Source organism: Lagopus muta, chromosome 9 (genome assembly GCF_023343835.1).
Source record: "Lagopus muta isolate bLagMut1 chromosome 9, bLagMut1 primary, whole genome shotgun sequence".
Lineage (NCBI taxonomy): Eukaryota > Metazoa > Chordata > Aves > Galliformes > Phasianidae > Lagopus > Lagopus muta.
The window spans coordinates 480,854-500,235 of NC_064441.1; the positions used below are offsets into that span (position 1 = coordinate 480,854).

Sequence of the window (19,382 nt, forward strand, 5' to 3'; positions counted from 1 at the left end):
GGGAGGTGGACGATGCGCTGGGCATGGCGGTTTTCAGACAGACTCCCAGCGCTGCCTTTTTTTGGAAGCAGCTGCCTCAGCCCTTCCTTGCTCCTGTGCCTCAGGAGATGCCCCTGCCTGCAGGCACCAGGCTTTGGGTAGCGCTCACCCTGTGCTCCTGCTCTGCAGGTGATGCTGAGATCGGCAGCAGCACTGTGACCCCCGTGAAGAGCGAGGAGCTGCCCGTGAGAGGCTTGCTGGATGAGATCCCTGGGGACGAGATGTGGGCCTCCTCTCACGCTCTGAAGTCACGTGGAAAAGCTGTTTCCATAGAAACTGCCAGTTTAAGCGAGTATGCCAGATACGTGCTCAGAAGCATTTGCCAGCAGGTAATGTGTGCAGCTGCACTCTTCACATAGAGAAGGAATGGCGTTTCATTTGACATGGATAATGTGTATTGTGGTGCTGAAATATTTTAGTATGTGAGTTCTCACTGGTTTTCCTGCACTGGTGTTTAATACACTGAGTAGGATGTTATCAAGGCTAAAAAGAAATATACAAAAGCATAAGGTAGTTTCTAGCATCCACCTGTGCTCTCAGATTTATTTTTCCTACCTGGCTCTTGAGCAGAAGAGTCCATCAGCTGTCTGTTCAAAGTCCTTGTGCAGTGATATTTGTTCTATTGCAAAGTTGCTTTCAAAGCGTAAGATAAACTTTTGGAACCAAAAGTTAGGTCTTACACTTTCAGGTATGAATGATGGAAGACATTTATAGTTTCACCTGAACAGTATTTCCTTTTTAAGTTTTGCATTCTGAAAATCCCTTTTCTGTTTAGTTTACCAGACGTCAGTATTACACTGAAGCGATCCTGTGAATCTGTTATCTAATTACTTACAGGAATGGGTTGGAGAGCACTGTTTAAAAGAACCTGAAAGACTGTGCACAGATAAAGATCTAATTTTGGATCCTGTTCTTTCAAACAAGCAAGCGCAGAAACTTCTTCAGCTTATCTGTTATCCTCATGGTGTGAAAGAATGCTCCGAGGGGGACAACCCTCAGAGGCAGCACATCAAACGCATACTTCAGGTAAAGCAATGGACAAAAGGAAGGGGAAAAATTGCCACTCATGTAGTAACTCTTAGGCTGTCACTCAGCAGCACTGCTTTGCAGTTCCTGGTGCAATCTAGCAGCAGGCCATAATTCTTTAGAAGTCCCATGTGCTCAGGATCCCCAGTCCTTGCTATAGCCATCTTGCAGTGTGACTTCTGGTGTTTCATTGCTTCTGATTCCATTGCTGTGTGTCAGTCACTGGGCAGCTGCTGGAAGGGAGCAGCTCTGGGAGCTGCTGAGGTGGGATGCATTCTGCAGGAGAGCTCTGTAATGGCAGTGGGCTGAAAGACATTTGTGCTCCATAGAAAAGGCTCAGGTGCTGTCTGCATGGTCCTCAGCTGATCATCTGTTCAAATTCAGCTAGCTCAGGAGCATTTCATTTCTCAAACTACAGAACTGTGTTTCTTTGAGTAGAACTTTGAAGGTTCAAATCAGTGACGTCCAGAACGAGAGTAAAAGACATTGGTGTGCTGCAAAATAGTCACTTCAGCTGCTGGATTTAACTTGGTGGTGTCTGGATGGCCTTGTACCAAATACACCACATCTATTTGCATGGCAATACCATGGTTGAATGTAATTGCTAATGAAAGGGCATTTTCTGTACTTGTATTTAACTAGGCTCAGATTTTGCAGAGCGTGTTTTATTCAGAAAAGTTGCACGTTAGAGGTACTGAGTAATGAGAGCAGACAGTCAGCATACATTCTGGGGGAGGTCTGGTATCTCAACATGTCATCAGATTGTCAAAGAGTGCTGCTGGTGATGGTCTGCTCGTAAGATCAGGTTTTTGCACGTCCTATGAGACCTTTTCCCCCTCAAACCTTTCAAGTGTTGACACACGTATTTGTAATGCTGATTCCTACCCAGAACTTAGACCAGTGGACTCTCCGGCAGTCTTGGTTGGAGCTGCAACTAATGATCAAGCAGTGCATGAAGGAGCCTGTGAGTATTTGTCTTCAGCCTTTCTTAGCTAAATATTTAATGCAAAAAAGTATGTTAAATTTTAACGTAGTCCATGAGCAAACATACCATGAATGTGCTAGTTTACTTATGTTTTACTGTAGGGTTCTGGGTCTGTGGCTGAAATGAACAGCTTGTTGGATAATATTGCAAAGGCGACAATAGAGGTGTTTCAGCAATCCGCTGATCTAAACAATAACTCTTCTAACTCTGGTATAGGCCTCTTCAATCCAAACTCTGTTGGAAATGCTGACACAAGTAATACAAGACAGAATGGTAAAAAGACATTCCTAAGGTATTTTCTGTAGCACCTTTTTAATTATTTTAGCCAACGTGATGCTTAATAATGCATAGATTGCCTAGACTTTTTGCTCTTGAAACAGGGATGACTTACCTGAAGATTACTGCTGTGTACCTTAGTTTAACAATAAATTATTTTCTATAATTATTCTTGAATTTTTGGAAACCAGAGATTACGATTGCTCTGTCCACACTAGTTACTGCAGATGTGTTGTGTCCTTATTAAAGCAGTTTGGTATTGTAGCAGCTAGCACTGGTTGCACAACTGCACGGATCCTTTGGCTGAAATAAGCTTGTTCTATTTCTAGTTCCTCTGAGTGGCGAGGAGTGTGGCTGGTGGCTCCCTTGATTGCAAAACTACCTACCTCAGTGCAAGGTAGGGTCTTGAAAGCTGCGGGAGAGGAGCTGGAGAAAGGTCAGCATTTGGGGTCATCTTCTAAGAAGGAAAGAGATAGACAGAAGCAAAAGAGGTATGACCTTGGGAGGCCTCTGTAAACAGAGCTGGCAGGTATTTTTGAAGGAGGGCTGTGCTGGGCACTGGGTTGTTGCATCACAAGACCTCATTGGTTCACTTCTTTGCAGCGTGTAAGTTACCAACCCCAGCCAGGGCTCAGGTTTAATTTAGTCTGCAAAATACCATTGGTCTCAGAAGACAAAGTGTGAAAGCCCTGTAACACATCATCCAGAGGCTGTCCTGCATCCATCAGTAGAGGGAAGTATAGAACCTCTCTTTGCCTAATGTTTCTTTTCCCATGGGAAAGCTCTGGTGTAGAAGACCTAAAACAAGCCGCTTTCAAATAACATGGCTGTAGAAACTGTTAAGCCCTTCCTCTGTCTTGGCTTCTATGCATAGAATTAAAAGCATTTACACCACTTTGTAGCAAGGATTGCAATTGCAGTAGTGGTTGCCTTGCAAGTTGTCATTTTTTTCTTGTGGCAATTAATGCAAAAGCCAACAGGTACTCCTACCACGTTGTTCCTTAGCTCTGAAAAATCCCAATTTTAACATGATTTTTGAAAACGTAGGCCTTCTAATTGGTTTGTCCTACAGGGCCTTCGGATTTTGCTGTCCCTTTAGTCTGGTTGTCAATGAAATTGCTGAAGTCAAGTTAAATGCCAAATGAAAACAGCTGTTGAAATGAATACCTGTACAAAACAAATGTGTGTGCATGGTTGTATGCTTTATTCTGTTCAGGATTTGAGTCATTTCCTAGGAGTTTACATGGCTAAAACTGTAAAAATCATTGCATGAACTGTTACTCAGATCCCTTTGCTCACGTTTTTAGTGTTTCTTCTACTTCATTTATTGTACTCCCAGGTTTGTCTCTGCATGTTTCTCTCAGTTTGCCTGCATTTTATGGTCATAACAGATACACAGTACTCTAAAGAATACATATATGGATTCTGAATGCCCTTACACTGTTATGGCATGTTTCCTGCAACCAGTTAAAGCTACCTCTGGATTTGCATATGCTAAACCCATGGTAAAGTTTTAGTGGGATTCAGTTGGCTTTCATTTTGATCAGTGCTCAGAGGGGAAACTTGGGATTCACTTCGGGCCACCAGATGGATTAGAAGCTTTAGCTGTCTGGTCTCCACCACAATTATATCCCTAGTTAATGAAAGCAGTCTTAAAATAACATGTTCTGAGTCAGACCTGCAAGTGTGCGTGTGATTTTTGGCCATGCGGTGCCCTGAGCTAGGTGGGTTCTCAGCACTGACACGTACAGTAAGTGGCTGCTGCTCTTCCTACTTCTAGGTGCACGTTCTTTTAATTTGTCCTGTGAGGCTTTGATTCACAAAAACAAAAACAGAGCTAAATGTAGGCAATGCTACTTCCAGAAAAAAAAAAGACAAAACAAAGATGGGAGTGGAGATGGGAGCTATCAGAATAGCATTACTAATTGACTTCTGTGTTTGTCTCTCCTAAAGCATGTCTCTCCTGAGTCAGCAACCTTTCCTTTCTTTGGTACTTACTTGCCTTAAGGGACAGGATGAGCAGCGGGAAGGGCTGCTAACATCACTGCAGAATCAAGTCAATCAGGTACAACCAGCACGTAACATGAGCTCCTTCAGTGGACGTTTGTGTCACCGGTTTGACGTGTACAGGAGGGGTTCAAACCAGGAGAGCTGTAACACATGGCCTGCTGGAAGGAGCAGTGAGGGGAGGAGAGAATGGGGAAAAGTTTTGTCCATTTGTTACAGAAAATACATCTTTTTTTTTTTTTTTTCCTAAAATGGTTCCAGCAAACTTTAATGAATGTGAGTCTGGCTCAGTTCTTTCCTGGCTCAGTTCTTGTCCTGAGAGGAAGCTTCTCAGTCTTTCGTTTGGTCTTACGAAGTTTTTATAGGTTTGAGACTTGAAACTATGGAACATACATATATATATGTTTCTAAATACTGCTAGTCTCTAACTGGCAAATTGCCTACAGAAACCATCCCTGCTGCTCTTTGTTTGAATCCCCAGTGCTGTTCCCACCCCCTGCTGATTCTGCTGTGCCTCCTTGTTCCCACCTGGTTCCTGCTGTGCCTGCATGAACCTCATTAACTCTCCAGACTGTCCTTTAAGTGAACATATGCAGTGCATGGTGTGGTGCAATTATGTCTCTTTTTTTTGTCTCTAGTTTCTCTAACTTACTGTGACAGTGAAAATTAATACTTGTAGGGCCATTATTTGCTCATATTGCTGCTCAGTGCAACTCCAGGCTCTGACTTCCACATCCTGGTTAAATTCATTCCTTTGACCTTTTTTTGCCCTTGGTATTTCTTTTGATGTTTTTTTTTTTCCTGGTAGTGCTGCCACGTGGACTCTTCTGCTGTGTGGTTCCCCCCTGTAACACAGCAGGTGCAGTTTCCCTGAGATTCTGCTCATTTCTTGTCCTGTGCACCCAACATTTTCTGCTGGGAAGCTGCATCCCATGCAAGACACCCATTTACATACCCAGTTTAATGGAGTGTTTGAGACTGTGTTCTCAAACACATAGCCAGGCTGCTCATTTTCCTTTTGTTGCATCAGGAAGATCTAGTCATATAATTGAGAGCAGAACATCAGCTCTTTATAAATATTTACATTTCTTTAGTTTGTTTAATCTGCTCTAAGCTTTGAACAGGTATGAGTATATGAAGGTTAGTACTCCTTCCTGTTTCCTTAAAGATAATAGTCACAAAACCATAAATTTTATAGGGGAAAAATGCCTGTGCAAGTGGAAAACAGCCTTAATCAAATGGTTTCTCTTAGATCCTTAGTAACTGGAGGGAAGAACGGTACCAGGGCGATGTTAAAGCTAGACAGATGATGCATGAAGCCTTACAGCTTCGTCTAAATCTGGTAAGAAAATCTTGTGTTGGTATGGAGCAGCTGCTCTGAAGGGCTGCGTGTGGCACTGCGGGGGCTGGCGCTCCCTGAGCATTGGGATCTGAGGGGCATCTGTCACCTCCCTGAGGATGGAGACGGGATGTCAGCGCACGGGTGGGGGTCAGGGTCAGAGCTGGAGGGGAGGGATGCTCAGACACAGCCCTGCAGCGTGGGCTGAGGCCCTTGGCTGGGGACATGGGGACAGGCGTGGTGGCCCCAAGCGGAGCTGGCTGTGGCAGCAGGGACCTCAGTGCCCCCAGGCCGAGACACAGCAAAGCGAGGAGGTCTGTGCCCTTCCCACCTCTCTTGTTTCAGACTAGTTCTGATGGAAAGGCTTATTTTGCATTAAAATACAATACTGGTAGAAATTAGGAAAAATTGTTCATGGGGTAAAGCGTATCATGTAGCAGTTTTCATTCACTGCTGTCTTGTTGCTCACATCCTTTTCTGTGCACTGGTTTGTTTTTTTGTTTTTGCATATAGAGGGAAGGCAATAACTACAAAGTTTTACTTCAGTACCTTTTCAGTTTTGAGAATCTGTTCACACACTTCAAAATTTGTTGCATCAAACAAGCAGGTGAAGACGTGAAGCTGTTTGACAGAGCACTGTAATGCTTTTCCACAGTTCCTTCTTAAGTAAAACTTTGCTGAGAGCGTGGGGTGGGGAGGAAAGTTACTGAAGGTCAGCACATCAGGATGGCAGTCAGCACACAGGAAGACGTGGGGCTGACTGACAATTTTATTCATAAGTAATACACACGATAATGGAAGTGTGAGATAAATGCAGAGCTTTGCTGTCTGCTGCGTTATTTTGCAGGTAGGTGGCATGTTTGACACTGTGCAGAGGAGCACCCAGTGGACCACGGACTGGGCACTTCTGCTCCTCCAGATAATCACTTCGGGAACAGTTGATATGCAGACCAACAAGTACGTGCTGTTTAAACAAGCTATTTAATGTGGTGTTCAGTCTAGATTGGATGTATGCTATCGCTGTGTTTTTCTTCTTATTATTCTGTGACTGCTTGGGTGCAACTTACGTGCTCAGAGGTGGGCTCAGCTGGGGAGCACTTCTATTCTGGAAAGCACTGGAAAAACTGTTTGCATGGCTTCTTAATGAGCATTTACCTGGGCACGTTCCGTAGCAGAGCTGTGGTTCCTGGTGGCCATCTGGCAGCAGCTCTGTGCTGTGGTGCACATGTATGTGTGCACGGGGACGATCCACCAGCACGTACACAGGGGCTGCGTGTGCATGCTGAGATGTGTGCCTGCAGAAAGCACTGCAGATTCAGCTTCTGTAAAGAGCTGCGTGCCTGGCCCTTGCTGTGAATGTCTGCCCTGGGTCTCTCGCCAGGCGGCAGCTCCTCACAGTGACATTTGTCATTCCACTCGCAGCGACTTATTCACAACTGTGCTGGATATGCTGGGTGTCCTCATCAACGGGACGCTCGCCTCCGACTTGTCCAACGCGTCCCAGGGAGGGCCTGAGGAAAACAAAAGGGCTTACATGAATTTAGTGAAAAAGTTAAAAGTAAGTGTTGTGTCTCATCATTTACAGCGTTTCTTTTGAATCTCGTCGTTTCTGGTGCCTTGGAAAGAGAAGGGGGAATGAAGTGGCATTAGTAATAAGGAAGGGAAGGAGGAAATAAGAAATTAGGAACGTGAGGGCAGGGAGACAAACTACGAAGATAATTCTTATTGTTACATTACATTCAGAACCCTGACAGAGACTTAATTGCTTTTTTTTTGTTCATGTTTGAGGCACTAAACTTGCATTCACTTTGTGTTACATATGTTGTATGATCTACTCCAACAAGGTAACTCGTTTTCTTGAAACCAAGCTAAACGGGCCTGCAAGGACACTTGTTTAAATTTAGTAAATGCACAGGGAAATGATTCATCCCCTAACTGGACATTTTCTAATAGTGAAAGCAGTGCAATGTTTCTCTTCCTTTTTTCCCACCTTCCTGTTTGACTGAGCACTTTGTTTATCCCTTAGAAGGAGCTGGGAGACAAGCGGTCGGACAGCATTGACAAGGTTCGCCAGCTGCTCCCTTTGCCAAAGCAGACTTGTGATATTATTACTTGCGAGCCAATGGGATCCTTGATCGACACCAAGGGCAACAAAATTGCAGGGTTTGACTCCATTGATAAGAAACAGGCAAGAGTAAATGCATACCTTCATCTCTGTTTTTTTTGTAATGTTTTGATGCATGGGAAATGTGTACAGCTTGTATAATACACACATTTATATCCAGTATCCAAAAAGTATTGTACTTCTGCTGGAGTACAGCTTGCTAATGCATTGAGTCCTTACCAAACTTCAGCCTCAGCAATGCAATCCCTGTTAACTGAGCAATGATGCAAAAGTGTGCAGTGCCAGGTCTGCAGGACACCACTGTTCAGTTGTAAGTGACTGACGGGGTTTTGGTACCCGACGTAATTCTGGTTTCAATACACATGCAGGGTGTTTGTTTGCATGATCCATATGAAGGTTCTTGGGCAGTGTGTGAAGCCAGGAGTGGGTTTGGAGACGGGCTTTCAGATTCCAGCATCGTAGTGCGATGTGTGCAGTACCACCATCCTGCATCAGCACTGACAGTGCTGCTGTCCTCTCCTGACACCTCTCCCGAGTGGCAGATAGATAGGTCAGAGCTCTTCATCTGAGTGCCTCTGGAATGGACACAGCTTCATGCCACCCATACAAGCTCAGGGGTTTCTGAGACAGAAATCACTTTCTGATTTGTCCATAAGTCTGTCACCAAACCTTGTACAAACCAGAGCCGGATGATCCGCAGAACACGGCCGATTTGTGACTCCTCATGTAATGAGTGCTGACAGAAGCTTGCTTGATTTTGCAATCCAGCGTCTTGACTGACCGAGAAGGAAAATTATGTCTTCTTGTAGCTGAAGAGCTGAAACTCTTACAACAGTGTTTGCTTTCTCAGCAGAATCCTACATGTGAGAGCTTGATTGACCTGGAAACCTTTTGTCCTCTTACATGCTGGGAGGACGATGCAGGGGGTGCTCCTGCTTACAAAACATGGAGGAAAGAAAGAGAAAACACAAAGTGTGCTGATAGGGGTTTTTGCCAGCATTCTTTTTATGGTGAATTTATGGGAGGAAGAAAGCTAGAACTTGTAATTCTGCAGTATCTCGTTTCCTCCTAAACGTGATTGGTGGAACTTGAGATTTTTAGCATGGCTACAAGCAAATACTACTATAAAAATATAACAGCTTTTATCCAGCAGCAGCTTTGGATGGAGGCTGGAGGCCCATCAGCATGCACTTGGTACGTTCTGTGGGGGGAAAGGACCCTCACTGGATTTTGTGACTCAAATCGTGGTGTACTAAAGCAAGTAGTTTGCAGTGGTGTTCAGCTTCCCTAAAGTGCTGACTTCACTTTTATTTTAATACAGGGTCTTCAGGTTTCAACAAAACAAAAGGTGTCCCCTTGGGACTTATTTGAAGGTCATAAAAATCCTGCTCCTCTCTCCTGGGCATGGTTTGGCACAGTTCGTGTGGACAGGAAGGTGATCAAATACGAGGAGCAGCAGCATCTGCTCCTGTACCACGCGCACCCCAAACCCAAGCCGCGGAGCTACTACCTCGAGCCCTTGCCTCTGCCTCCAGAGGAGGAGGAGGAAGAGCCCACCACCCCTGTGTCTCAGGAACCAGAAAGGAAGTCAGGAGAGCTCTCTGATCAGGGAAAACACGGCACGGATGACGACAAGAAGACAAAGGGCAGGAAGAGGAAGTCAAAGTCAAGCTCTAAGGCTGATGTAAGCAGTTGGTGCCTCGTGCAGAGCTGGGAACATCCCGTCGCCTTGCTGTCTTTGCTGCATTCACAAGCTGTGCCTTACCTGGGGGGGTTCCATCAAAGGGAGAGAATGGAAATGGTCAGCAGGAGGCTGGGTTTCTATCAAACACAATCAGTGTAGAGGAGTGTACTGTGCATAGGGCCTTCCGTGCTATGTAAACGGTGCTGGGCTGGATCTTTGCTCACTGAATATTGCTCATGTTCTATGCATGCTTTCTCATTTGGTGTAAAATTATGGCAAATACATTCTTTCTCACTTTCTGAAATTCCTCCAGCTCAAACTATGTTCTGAGAGCAAACGTGGGCTCGAACTTGGGTCCCATTCAAACAGAGAATAATTTGAAAGACACTCTTCCACACAGCTACACCTTTTTACCATATAGCTTGTTTGGAGCCGCTGCTGTGTTGACCCTGTTGGTTTTCATGTTTTTTGAGGTATGGTTGAAGGTCACAATAGAGCAAGGGTTTGGAAGACATGCCCAGCACTGCCTGCACTGCAGCTACATTTGTCATTGTGCGGCATCTTAAACAAACGTAACTTGGACACAGTTTTCTGGCCTTTTTGATATTTCAGTGAAGGTCCTTCTGCTGTTTCCTTTCAGATACAGAACGGTACAGATACGTGTGCCTGTGCTGTGCCTAACGGTAGCCTGCCGAAGGTGCCTGCTAATAAGATAGAAATGGATGGCATCTCGGTGAAGTTGTTAGTGTTAATTACCTGTGGGCAGCCTGAGACTTAATCTGTTTTTTACATCATTGCAAATGACAATGGGAACTCTCTCTATCCTTTAATAATTTAGTAGGAAAATCGGCATTATTTATGAGTTAGTAAGGTATGAATGTCAGTAACATTTGCTTTTCCTGTGTATTTTAAGGAATATCCACCGAACAGCGCATACAGAGTGCCTCCCAATTACTCGCCTGTTCCCTCACAAATGATGCAGCATCCTCAGTCTGCCTTGTGGGGTTACACCATCGTGGGGCAGCCGCAGCAGCCTGGCTTCTTTGCGCAGAACCAGCCCCTCCCTCCAGGTATGTCTGAGCTTTGAGTTCACCTCTGCTCCTGTTGCTGGGTGGTAAATTTGACTTAGTGCAGCCGGGTTTTGTTCCTGACTCCGAGGCAGGCTGTGACAGCAGTGCCATTTGTTTTATTCCTGCAGTTAGCCAGTTTTCAGAAGAGCTCTCCGTTGGTAGGTCTGCCTGTGCTAAGCTGTTGAATCTGTTTGGTAGAGAAGCAAGAATGACCTGCTGATGGTTTGTGGTGCGTTTTTTGGGACGCTGATGGGTTTTTTTTCTAAGAAAGCTGTAGGAAAGCTTTCTTTCTAAGAAAGTTCAGAGAGAAGTTAAATAAGGGAGAGATGATTAGAAGGAACAGATGACCTTGGGGCTATTTCATTTCTTATCTGATCCAGACCAAGAGCCATGGTGGCTAATTTAACATCTACAAGATGGAATAAATAATCAGCAGGCTGACTTTTTTTTATTTTTCCAGCATTTGGGTTGAGCTGATTTTTTTTTTTTTGTACATTTGTTTTGTTTCTTCCAGGCAGGGTGTAAACAATTTAAGCGATGTATTTTAGAGCTATATGTAGCAGATGTTTTGAAGGATAGATGTTCTGCTCTCCTCAGGTATTATGCACAGACACGTAGACGTTTGCTTCCAGTTATAAATGTCGGAGATTTTTTTCTAAAGCTCCAAATGTAACTAAATCTGCATTTAAGATGCATAAAAGTCTTCAGAGAATACCAGACAGTGTCTAGGAAATTAAGAAAAGATCATTAAAAAAGCAGAAAGAAAGAAGTGGAGAAGATGTACCTTTCTAAGCCTATGGACCTATAGGTCCATATTTTTCTATCAGGCAGCACAAAATGCATTAATTACTGCCATCTAATGATAACATGGTTTGACATGATGAGCTGTTCCTACTGTGTTTTTGATCTGGCATGTAATTTTTGCTTTTCAGTAGCAGTCAAACATTCTGTGTGACGTAGAGGATGCAGCCCATAGCCTTTTTACTTTCCATTCTCATTTGCAAGTGGTAGCTTTCAGAGCTCTTTTGCCCTTTTAATTTTTCCAGCCAGAAATCTGGTTTAGTTCAGTTCCTTGCCTTCCTTTACGGAGATGAGCTTACCATCATTATGTAGAGCCAACCAAGTGGAAGCCAGTGAGTTAGCAGCGATCTGTACTGACAGCTTTTGCACAGAATGCAGCTGAATGTTTGTGCTCTGGGTGCTTTCAGGTGGTTCCAGGCTGGATCCGACGAGCTCCTTCGTCCCAGCCAACACGAAGCAGGCCCTGTCCAACATGCTGCAGCGGCGCTCCGTGCTGCAGCCGCCCTCCCTCCACGCAGTCACACCTCAGCAGCAGTTGCTCCAGATGAAACTCCTGCAGCAAGAGCAGCAGCAGCGGCTCCTCAGGCACCAAGCACAGGCACGGTCTCTCCAGCAGGTTTGTCCAAAGCCCCAGGGCTGATGAGCAGCACAGCTCTTACCTTCTGCTGAGGCCGCTTGCCCTGCGTAGGCTTACCGAGTGGGGAGCCAGCTGACATTTACAGTCGTAGTAAATTCTTAAGTATTGCTTAAGTGGGGTCATCACTGTCATAGTTCCTGCCCCTGGGTCTCGTAGCCCCTTCTATTTTCACTCTGTTCCCTAAAATCAGATTTTGCTTCTCGTATTTGATGTTATAGCAGTCTCCTGTTGTTTCACCAGTGGCTCTGCTGATGGAATGGCACAGTGCTGTGTACCACTACAATACCAGTCAGCAGCAAGTACTCCTTACCTACAAAAATTCCAGGGAAAATTCCTGGAATTCCAGAATTCCATCAGAAGCTGTTTCCATACACATGCACACAGGCGTGCATGTTCTCTAGAAGCACCTGATATTTTCTCCTAATGCTTTGCAGTGTAATGTTGCCATGTGCGAAACCACATATGCCTGCTGTGCAGCTCCTTTTGGAGCCTGAGCTAGTTTTTAGGACATGGTTACAGCAGCCTGCTGCTGAATTGATGGTGTCAAGAGACGAAAATTGGTTTTCCTATCCCAGACAAACAACAGTGTGTGTACCATAGTTGGTGGTACAACTAGTAACTGCTCACTTTTAAGGCCCTTCTGTACCCTTTCCTACCATCTCTGAGGTCATGTATCTTGCACTGTCCTTATGCTAAGTTCTTGCCTTCACACTCTGTGATGTGCATAGGTTGCTCAAGGCAGGCAGAGTTTTCAGCAGGTACCCTGTGGTTCCTCTCATGCTGTGCATTCCGTTGGAGCTCCCTCATCATCATTGTCGTCCTTCTTCACTTTCTCTCTTGTGATGCACACAAAGCCCAGACCCAACCTGGAGATGCACCAGGTCCAACCCCAGCCTCGCTGCCCTGCACCATGCACAACGGGGTCCCGGGGTGCACTGCCTGGTGACAGGGCAGGAAATGCTACGCAGGTGTGTGTGCCTGCACGGAGTGTTTGGAAAGAGAGGAACAAGACAACTTGTGAGCACTGCTCCTATGTGACGTAGGTTGTTTGGCCAAGCTTCAGTAGGGAAGGTTTCCTTATATTTCATATCTCTACAGCTGGAGAATGGAACTCCCTGCTCAGCCTGAGCCCATGGAGAGGATGGTTCTGTGACACCAGTTTGTACCAACCAATCTGCAGTGCTCTTTTACAGGAAGGGCTGTGTGCAGGTTTTGCAAAGAGCGTGCTTTGTCCAAAAAATGTTGCATGTTATACGTAGCAATAGTAGGCTCTTGTGGATGGCAGGGAGTCCTTTCCATGTTCGGTGTTTCATAAATGTTATAAAAATACTGAGGCTTATTAGTGTCATGGAACACCCAGAAGGACTCTGACATCATTTCCAGTACCATGTACTGTGGGTGCAGTCAGGTGGGCACTGTGAGGGTGCTGTGCTGCTCCACCAGAACTCTGAGCCTAGGAATGTGTATTGTCTGTATTGCTTGCTATTTTCTTGCCTGTCCTTTTCCTTCAGGATGTCAGTAGCTCTGCTGTATCCCTTCAGGATGGCTTTGACAACATAATGGTAACTGCTTGGGGATTGTGAACTTTCTTTCTCTTTTGCACAAACAGTCATTCCTTCCAACACGCCGGCTGCACTCTGCTTTTAATGGGAATGATTTGCTTTGGGCACTCCTCATGGCTCAGCAGTGCGGTGGCTGCATGGAAAAGGCTGTGAATATACTTGCACACACAAAATATTTTTGTTACAAACATTCCCAATAACTGCATCATCACTGTTTTTTTCCTCTTCAGAAGGTGTTGTGTTTCTCACTGTGAGAGGTCACAGCAGTCTCAGTGCTCCTTGACACCACATCCATCCAAGCATGGCTTGTGCTCTCCCATTTTGCCCGGCGTTGCAGCCCTGTGCTGGGCAGGGCATGCAGTGGGAGCAGCCCTGCTTTGGGCCCTCTGCTGCTTAGAGATCTGTGCTGATGTTTCACAAAACTCAGTCATTCCTGGGGAAAAGAGGTGATGTCAGTGTCTGTGATGTGAACTTTCTTCCTCCTAAGGCAGGAGAAATTCTTTGCAAAACTCCATTTTAAAGGGCACTTGCCCTTTAAACAGCAGCAGCCTTGTTGGCAGATAGCTGCAGTGCTGCAGTGGTGGAGAAGTGCCAGAGGTCAGGGCCAGCCCTGCCCCTGCTCCACAAGCAGCTCAGGGCCAGGCACTTCTGGAGGAACAGGGGATCCTCTCCCTGCTCCTGCTGTCTTGTCAGGAGCAGGGCCAGTCTGACCACGTGTGTCTTGCAGGGTCAGCCGATGGACCCCGCTGCTCTTTTCACCCCGCAAGTCCGACCCACGCCGCAGCTACCGCAGTACGCAGGGCTTCAGCAAGCACAGGTACTGCACTGCTCTGCAGTGAGTGCACAGCAACAAGTGAAACTGAGCCCCTTCCCTTCCAGGCTGGCTGTGCTGGAGGCTGGGATGGTGCCTGTGCCCCAGGGTGGTGTGATGCTCGGCCATGGGAGCTCGCTGCTCTGTGCATGCCACAGCTGTAAATAGCTGTAACTTGCGCATTTTTCCCCAGTGATGTTCTGGTAGAAGACGAGCATACTTCAGTGCCAAGTCTGTAATGTGACCTCTTTTACAATGACGCTGGTTTATGTAACTCCAACATGAAGCTCCTCTCTGCCTGCTTTCCATGCAGGGCATGCCCCACGGGTACACGATGTACAGCACCCCGATGCCCTTGCAGCAGCAGCAGCCTGGCAGCGTGGTGCTCTCTCCTGGCTACACCCCGCGGACGTACACGGCCCACTCCAGCCCCGTGCTGATGGAGCGGCTGCGGCCGGGGCAGCCGGGTGGCGTGGCTCAGCAGCAGGCAGCTGCCTACATGCAGCCCGTGGCGGGCGCTCAGCGGTGAGCTTCTGCCCTTCTGGGAGCTGTAACCTTGCAAGGTTTAACCGTGACTTCGATCTAGAGGTCCAAAGTGTTTCATGCTTGGTAGTTTTTTTCCATTATTTCAGGAAGTAAGAAGTCTTTATAATCTGTTTTGAATCTCTGGAAATGTAATTAACTATGGATGTTTTTCTCAGAGAACACTTCAATGCTTATTAGAGTGCTTGCTTGAAATGTAGAGGCTCATTGCTCCTTCTAACAGAGTAAGAGTGAAATGGTGTCCTGCCTGCATCACCTGCAGCGTGGTAGGATGGTGCAGCTTCTGGTTTGGGTACTTCTTGAAGCATTCCTATTTGGAACAGTAGTCATCCTGTAAAACTTGCATCTTTCAAATCTGTTGAAGCCTGATGTTACAGCTTTTAGTAGTGCTCCTAGACTATCTCTGCTCTGTCTTTAAGTGAAGTAGAATACCTTTTACTTATTGTATTATTTTTCAACCAGGTTGACCCATCAACCTTTGCAGCCAAACTCATTGATAGGAGCAGGCCTGGACAGCACATCTACCACACGTACCCATCCGAGCCTGAGCTCAGCACAGCTGCCCCAGGAGCAAATGCGACAGAGGCAGCAGCAGATCCGACAGCAGAGACTCTTCCAGGTGAGGAACCCGACTGCCCTGAAGGCTGCAGGCGCTTCTCTGCGGGGAATGCATGCATCCTTCCTTGGTCCTTTGGAATTATTTCCATGTTTCCATTGTAATTCAATGGATATCTGTGCCCAATCCTGACAAATGGTGGTGCATTTCATCTGGACATTTTGGTGTAATAAATTAAACATACCAGCTTTGGAATGTATTTTGGTTATTACAGATGTCTCAGCTCAGTGCAGCTGACGATGCAGAGCTGGAGCACCAGCAGGCTCACACCTCCTGGGACCTCCTGTGTGCAAGCCCAGGTCCCAGCCCATACATTGGCCATGAGCAGCTGTGGTGCTGTCTTAGGGATGCTCCCCGAGGTGCTGTGTGTGTGCAGTTGTCTGCTGTCTCAGGGCCTATCTTCTTTCAGATGCAGCAGGGGCAGCAGCAGCAGACTCTTGATCTCCAGCCCGTGCAGCCACAGCAGCCCCTGGTAAGTGGGATGGATGATGAGCATGGGGCAGGGGCAGACTGGGTGAAGCTTACATTGAATTTGCAATGCTGTTGTCTGTGTTTCCTGGACATGGCCATTTTTTCCAGACGTGTTTAAGAGGATAATTAGAAAAGGTTGGTCTGGAAAAATTGAGAAAATACAAGCGACACTAAATTTGCCAGCTGCCAAGTCCAAAGGCATTAATGCAATTTGACAGAGAAACCAAAAGGCAGTATGCAGGTGTGGGAGGAGTGATAAACGAGGGGTCTTCATCTGATCACTACTGAAAGATCATTTATATCCATTTCTAAGCTTTTCTCAGTATTCTTGTCTTGAGCAGACTGCCTCTAATGGGTTGCCACAGAGGCAGAGCTCTGCCAGGCACCCGCTCCTCCAGCAGCAGAGCACTCCATGTGGGTTTCACATCCCCAGGAAGCCCTGGTGTGTGGTTAATACGTTTCACTAACCTCAGCAGTTACTAGAGTCAGAGGATTACACAATATATTTTAAGTAAAGGATTGGTTTTCAGACAGAGAAAAATAAGCTGAAGTCTTCCTAAAGCCCTGGAAGTCCCTTTGGTTAGCCAGGGTTTCACTGAGAGAAACAGCGGATCTGCGCAGTGTGTGCTGCCACCGAGTGTCACTGCGCTGCACTTCAGGCAGCACGTGAGGCTGGGTGGTGTGTTGTTAAGAGAGAGTATGGATGCTATATGTAAAAGAAAAAAAAGCACGTAAGTAGAAGCACATGTCCTTTCATCAGATCTAACAAGAAGAAAAGCAGTCGGATTTTGAAGACAGACCAAGGGAGCTCCAAGGCCCTGCAGTAAATAGGTAGTTCAGTAAGTGGTGACAGTTTGACTTCAGCAGCCGGCACAGCAGTCCCTCAGGAGCAGGGAGGTGTCAGAGCTGTGCCATCAGCTTTCTGTGCTTGGCAGCCCCAGGCAGTTGGCACACAGGTTTCACTTCATGCAGGGGACATCTGTGCTTCCAGAGGGAGGAAACACCTCTGCTGTGCACCACTTCTGACTCCAGAGGAACCCATCCTAGCGGCACCATTGCTTCAGATGGTCTGACCGCCCAAATTTATCTGTTGTGATTTAGCAGCTTGACTGAACAGATATGTACTTCAGTGATGGGTTGGCAGTTGGATTTGATGATCCTGGAGGTCTTCAAACCTTAATGATTCTGTGAGTCTGACCTACAGGTAGCTGACCTATTAAGTTATTAATAGTGATTTTCTTCTGGCTGATGGGTAGAAGCACCGAAAACAGAACAGTGCTTGTTCTCCTGCCTGGTGTCGCAGAGAAATACATTGCATGGGCTGTTCAGCTAGGGAAAAAACACATGCTGTCAAGTGTACCAGTTAGAGACTGAATTCTGCTTTGATGCAGTGTAGATAGCGTACAAATTTGTGGAAGTTCATGAATTTACACCAAAGGGTGCTTTCGAAAGGATTGAAGGCACAATTCAGTTCATTAGCAGCAGATTTCTTTGGAAGCTGTCAGTGTTTGATTCTGTCACACATAACAGTGTGCTGTGGGAGGGTTGCCTTGCTCCCATGGGCTGTGCTCAGATCAGAGTGAGGTTTGGCACATGCTGAGTATTCTCCACCACAGTGGAACCAGCAGCCACAGCACTGCAGCACGTGAACAGCTCTTCTTTGTGCTTATCCTTCATGTCATTTGAAGTGCCACTGTCCTGAGAGAAACATCTTCCTAGAAGTTTCTTCAGCTACACAAGGGTGTTTACAGCTGCCAAAAGGACATTAGTTTTGATGAGCAGTTCTGGTTATCCGTGGCTTTGAGCAAGACAGAGAGCAAAGTTGCTGAAAGCGATGTGCAGGATAACACCGGGCTCTGCAGGGGTGGAAAGGATGGGGAGACCAGCAGTGCACACTATGACACCTGTAGTAGCATTGGAGACATGTGAAATGTCAGGGCATGAAGAAAACATGTCCTGGGGGTTCTGAGCGTGTTTCCTGTGTCCTCGCTCCGCTGTGAACACGTGCTCAGGACCTGCTGCTGGGCAGCTCTGCCTCTCGCCATCCTTCCCCGCTCTGCCGGCCGCTCTCTGGTCACACTGCCTGCTGGGCTCAGGGCCCGGAGCCGTCCCTGGGAGATCTGTGCTGCAGCAGCCAATGGTGGGCTCAGCTGGGATGGGAGCATTGCTTTCTGGGCTACCAGTGTGTGCTCATGCTGTGATTTCTGCCACCTGTCTTTCCGCAGCAGTTCCCGAGGCAGGGCCTGCAGCAGACGCAGCAGCAGCAGCAGACGGCAGCGCTGGTCCGGCAGCTGCAGAAGCAGCTCTCCAGTGAGTGCAGCTGTGTCTGTCCGTCCGTCTGTGGGGGGATGTGCAGTAGTGTCCCACTAACGTGGGAGCTGTTGGTGGCTGGCAGCAGGCCCTGCACCCGGCAGCCGTGTCACAGCGCGGCGCTGCAGCCGGTGCATCTGGGGCTGTGGGTCACGGAGGGCCATGGCAGGGGCCGGCTGCCCGCACTGCTGCCCCACCGCTCGCCTCACTGCTGTGTGGCAGCGACCGACGGCGCGCTGCTGCTGAAACGCGGTGCGCTGCGTTCTGTGCAGCTCGTTCCTTTGCTTTGTCACCAGGTAACCAACCGCAGGGAGTGAACCAGTATGGGCATCCTTCACACTTCTGAGCCCAAAGGTGGGAAGGAGGCGGAACGTTCCGTTTGCACTGCAGAACAGAACATTCGAAATCCAATGCACTACTTATTGCTAGAAAGGAAACCTTCATTTCCTTCTCTTATTATTTTGGTAATTATTTTTCGTGCTGCAGTTGATGTGAGTGTGTAACGAGGTGGTTCTCGCGGGGGTTCGAGTTTCTTTGCTTTTAATTAGATTTAAATGTAAGGACTTGTGGACCTATCTGAAGAATGTTATTGCAGATTTTATGAATTTGGTGCTTTTTAGGTCCCGTTCCTTTTAAAGAGGACAAAGAATGTTGGGTTTGTTTGTTTATCCGTGGGAAACATTCTGTTGTTGTTACTATTTATTTTTTTAAGAACTGCACTGGACCAAACTGCTGAATTGAAAGGCACTCCTGACCTTGGCATAACAGTTGATTTGTTCATTAAGATGTTCGCCTCTTTGTTTGATGGTAGAACAAGCGTTGATTTGAATTGTGTTTATTTGACTGTAATTTTCATACGCACTTTATAAAGTTCTTTGTTTAAAGTACCAATTCTCTCTTGCTCTCATTGTGGTAAGAAGGTGCTGAAGTGGGTTTACTGCTTGTATTAGAACTTCTTAAAGTTTATATTAAAAGCCACAATGTAATGTTAATAAACCAACTGAAAGTAGCAGCATTTCTTCATATGTGGTCTTTGTAACATCCCGGCCCTTGGTGATCCTTGGAGGAGCGCTGAGGGCT

The 19,382-nt window shown here is 46.6% G+C and overlaps 1 protein-coding gene across 15 annotated transcripts in view; it reads left to right on the forward strand.

The window, feature by feature from the left end:
• MED12L (mediator complex subunit 12L) overlaps positions 1-19,311 on the forward strand; it is a 102,404-nt gene extending 83,093 nt beyond the window's left edge. For 6 of the 15 annotated variants that reach the window (XM_048955504.1, XM_048955505.1, XM_048955512.1 and 3 more), the window contains 20 exons: positions 169-368; positions 877-1,065; positions 1,955-2,029; positions 2,152-2,342; positions 2,656-2,817; positions 4,280-4,391; positions 5,586-5,675; positions 6,520-6,629; positions 7,095-7,230; positions 7,699-7,866; positions 9,119-9,481; positions 10,395-10,551; positions 11,760-11,968; positions 13,501-13,551; positions 14,279-14,368; positions 14,676-14,887; positions 15,368-15,524; positions 15,931-15,993; positions 18,218-18,302; positions 18,599-19,311. In XM_048955504.1, coding sequence (XP_048811461.1) covers positions 169-368; positions 877-1,065; positions 1,955-2,029; positions 2,152-2,342; positions 2,656-2,817; positions 4,280-4,391; positions 5,586-5,675; positions 6,520-6,629; positions 7,095-7,230; positions 7,699-7,866; positions 9,119-9,481; positions 10,395-10,551; positions 11,760-11,968; positions 13,501-13,551; positions 14,279-14,368; positions 14,676-14,887; positions 15,368-15,524; positions 15,931-15,993; positions 18,218-18,302; positions 18,599-18,648 — 2,870 coding nt within the window. In that variant the 3' untranslated portion in view covers positions 18,649-19,311. The remainder of the gene's footprint in view (positions 1-168; positions 369-876; positions 1,066-1,954; positions 2,030-2,151; positions 2,343-2,655; positions 2,818-4,279; positions 4,392-5,585; positions 5,676-6,519; positions 6,630-7,094; positions 7,231-7,698; positions 7,867-9,118; positions 9,482-10,394; positions 10,552-11,759; positions 11,969-13,500; positions 13,552-14,278; positions 14,369-14,675; positions 14,888-15,367; positions 15,525-15,930; positions 15,994-18,217; positions 18,303-18,598) is intronic. The other 9 variants (XM_048955509.1, XM_048955515.1, XM_048955513.1 and 6 more) reach the window with 8 other exon arrangements.
• The last annotated feature ends 71 nt before the right edge of the window (positions 19,312-19,382 follow it).